This window comes from Zonotrichia leucophrys, chromosome 20 (genome assembly GCF_028769735.1).
Source record: "Zonotrichia leucophrys gambelii isolate GWCS_2022_RI chromosome 20, RI_Zleu_2.0, whole genome shotgun sequence".
Classification (NCBI taxonomy): domain Eukaryota; kingdom Metazoa; phylum Chordata; class Aves; order Passeriformes; family Passerellidae; genus Zonotrichia; species Zonotrichia leucophrys.
Window position 1 is genome coordinate 3,732,044 of NC_088189.1, and position 3,611 is coordinate 3,735,654.

Consider the following 3,611-nt stretch of genomic DNA (forward strand, 5'->3'; position numbering starts at 1 on the left):
TTTCTGTATTCCCTGTCAGTGCAGTTGCTATTGGAAGGAGCCCCAGGTAACTTAATGACACTCCCTGTCAGGAGGAGGTCAGGAGAGAACAGGGCTGGGCTGGTGTCACTCCACGTGATTGGAATTCCACTGGGAACCTGGTCAGGGCAGTGCCAGCACAGGTGCCAGGGGCTCTGTTTAAACCCAGATCAAAACATTCATTTCCCTTCTTAAGAGGAGGAACAATATGAGAGGCTGATTCCACTGGTACTTGCAAAAAGGCATCGTCAAGGCAGAGCAGCTTCACTGCATTGGTGGAATGAAGGTGGGAAGGGAAGAGGGGTGGCTGCAGTTTCAGTCTGGCAGTGAGCTGCACCTTTCCTAATTGGAGCTACCTGGGGAGTCTCAGATGATAATGAGAGATTCTGAAATTTGTTCAGGATATTAGGAGTAAACAAGCTTCCAATTTACAATTAGTGCTAGGGCATTACATATGATTGAGGCTTTAATTATGGATCTCAGCCAAAAGAACAAGCCTACAGAGCAAGAAGAAAATTTATTCCAGAATCTAAGACTATCAAACATTTCACCAACAGTATTTCTTCATACTTTACAAAGCATTTCACCATTGCTTAACTCTTAAAAAAGAAGATCAGTGCACAGTGAATATTGCTACCAATGACAAACTGTGGCTTTGTTTACTAAAAAAACAAAATCCACATCAACTACATACCTGGATTTGCAATTGCATTCCCAAAGAAATGTAAATGAGGTACACTGGCCCTGTACCTGCACTGCAGTCCTGGGACAGGGCTGGCAATGTGCTGGGGAGAATTAGGAGTTGCTAATATTCTTCAGCACCCTCACTGTACCTTTAACCAGAATGAATCCTTCTGTGGGCTTTTAAAAATTTTGTTAATCTAACATAAAATAATTGAATAAAAAATAATTGAATTCTATTGCAAAGCGGTTTGAAACATGTCTTTCTTTTCTCCTAGATTTCACAGGCCATAGAAATTTTCTTCTGAGAAGAATCTGTCTTTACCTTTTGATATTGCTGCTGAGCACACATCAGGGAACCCTGAAGCCTTTCCCTGAGGTTCAGTGCAGGCTCCCTGGCCGTTGATGTGACAGAAGGACTCTGCAGTGGAGCCTCTGCAGCCCTTGGGGACAGACGCCAGCCCCGAGCTCCGGAGGCAGAAGAGCCTGGCCTGAGGAGTGGGACAAGCTGCTGAAAGGACTGAAGTGAAGCTGCTTGGAAGAGCCTCCTCCTCTCCTTTCCCAGCTGGGTGGAACTGGTGTGCAGGCTGCCTTGGAAAAGGAGATGTTGTGCATGTACAGGCTTTACCATTCCAAGGCCTCTGACATAAATGGACGTGACGCTCTGTCATCCAGTATTACGTTGACAAGACATTTTGAACTTACCACAATTAGTTTGTAAAACACCTAAGTTCATGTTCTAAAAACTAATTTAATGTATTATAATTTCATTCTTTTTTATATACTGTCTAACAGAATCACAGCTGCAAGCATTTTTGATTCCTGTTACTTTTGTTCTTTAATTAAATGACTACTTATTGCAGGAAATGAACATGTTTCCTAAAGCTCTTTTTTTCCCAGGGATAATTGGGAAGAGATTATAATTATTATGCACCAAACCATTTGACTTCTTCATCAACACAGGGTCTGCAAAAGGATGATCTCAACTAAGGTTTTCCATCTGGTGGAATAGCATAAACTGGTTGTCACTGCACCAGTTGAGGCTCTGACACTCTAAAAATGACAATTTGCTTCACTGTTATTCCAAATTACTAAACTGGACAACCAGAGGCAGAAATATAACAATGTACTTTGATGTTTAGCAAACAAATGGTTTTAATGCTTTCTTGACAGTAAGAAGAAAAAAGTTACTAAATGCTAATAACAAAGCAAATAGAACTGGTTGAGAAAAATGTAAAGCCAGACATTTCAGTAATTCCTGACATGGAGAAGCACCTGAGGATTTACTCAATGCTACTAAAAAATAATTGTGAGAAACATAACACATTGATAGCTGGGAATCACATGTGGAGAGACAGGAAAAAATGGTGAATCCACTCACAAGACTGAAGTGCTGCCATTCTAGGGAGTCATGAAATGTTAAAAACTTGAAAAAGGCATTCTTGGTCCTGTAGCTTCATTGAGATGATCTCCATGAAGTGTGACAATAATAAAATGCAGTTTGTCAAAGTGCTTGTATAGACTACTAGTGACTTGCTGTGAGGTGGGGAAGAGCCCCACAGAGTGAGAGCTCTGTCCCAGCTGGGGATGGAACCTCAGGAACTGGAGCTGCTCCTGGACAAAGTGGCAGGAGGGAAGGTAAGGACACCCAGTGCCACACAGAGTCTGTGTCAGTGCAATGGGACAGGGAACCCAGCACTCCTGGCAGAGCTGGTGTCAACATTTAATGTTTGTCTCACTTGACTGAGCTGAATGACCCCATCACTTGATCCAAAGATGTGTTTTTTCCTCTTTATTGTAATTTTTTAACTTGCTGGCTTTTCACAGAAATGTGTAACATCATAACTAGCCTTTTAACATACATCTATAATTTTATTATTAATAATACAGGAGTAATTAACAAGAAAACAGTGATAGTCCAGGTGCAATATACAAAAAGGCTAAAGAGAAAGGAGAGCAACGTTTCTTCAGCAGAAGAAGCATTTTCAGTTTGAGATGAGCCACTGTTAACTACAAACTAAACTTGGCTAATAACCCATGTACAGTATGTCCTGTTCAGCAGGGATGCACACTTCCACTGCCAAGAAATATTATACAAAACACATTGAAATGATGTTGAAAAACATAATAAAATTATAGCAAGTCTAACTTAGAGCAGGTTTAAATGCCAAACAGTGCCCCTGAGCTGTGTCACTGCTGCACCTGAAGCCTGGGCTGGCTCTGAGGGGCTCCATCCTCTCCATGCTCCTGGGGGGGCCCAGGCTGGGACAGCTCCAGAGGCACCGAGCCCTCAGCACTGCCTGCTCTGGGGAGCTGCCCTGGATTCCTGAATCTGGGATCCCACCTCAGAGGGCACATTCTGCTCAGGGGGGCTGTTCTTCCTCCCAGTGGGAAAGGGAAACAGGCCTGCAGTGCACAACTCCTGTCCATAACTAAAAACAAGTTTAGTTTTTAGTTCTTATTTTTCCCACGTGGCCTCATTGTAAGAAAGAATTTGGGCCTTGCAGTGAGTGCACTTTTAAACCTTGTACAGTTCAGAGACAAGTCCTGTTTCATTCAGATGAAATTCAATCAGAGCAGTGGAAAGAAAAGTTTAACATCTCAAGGAGTCCATCTAGTGGAGATCACAGTGAGCACAGGCCCAAAAAAACCCCAAACCACCCAAAAACCAGAAGCTCAGAAAACATTTGTACACTGATGTAAATGGGATGAGTGAACCAAATAATTTACTGGAAATTTCAGTGTAATTATTTCCAGAGAGACAAAACAGCCTTGTGGCTTTAAAATTCTTACCCAAAATATTTGCACAGCAGCTTTATCTGATTTCTTACTGATTTAAAGCAAAATAACAATGATAATGAGTAAAAAACCCAACAGACAGCATCTGTTTTTCTTGTTTAATAGAACTATTT

At 41.8% G+C, this 3,611-nt stretch overlaps 1 protein-coding gene across 4 annotated transcripts in view; it reads left to right on the forward strand.

Moving 5' to 3' along the window:
* PHACTR3 (phosphatase and actin regulator 3) overlaps positions 1-1,570 on the forward strand; it is a 99,267-nt gene extending 97,697 nt beyond the window's left edge. For all 4 annotated transcript variants that reach the window (XM_064730349.1, XM_064730348.1, XM_064730351.1 and 1 more), the window contains exon 13: positions 978-1,570. In XM_064730349.1, coding sequence (XP_064586419.1) covers positions 978-993 — 16 coding nt within the window. In that variant the 3' untranslated portion in view covers positions 994-1,570. The remainder of the gene's footprint in view (positions 1-977) is intronic.
* Positions 1,571-3,611: the final 2,041 nt, after the last annotated feature.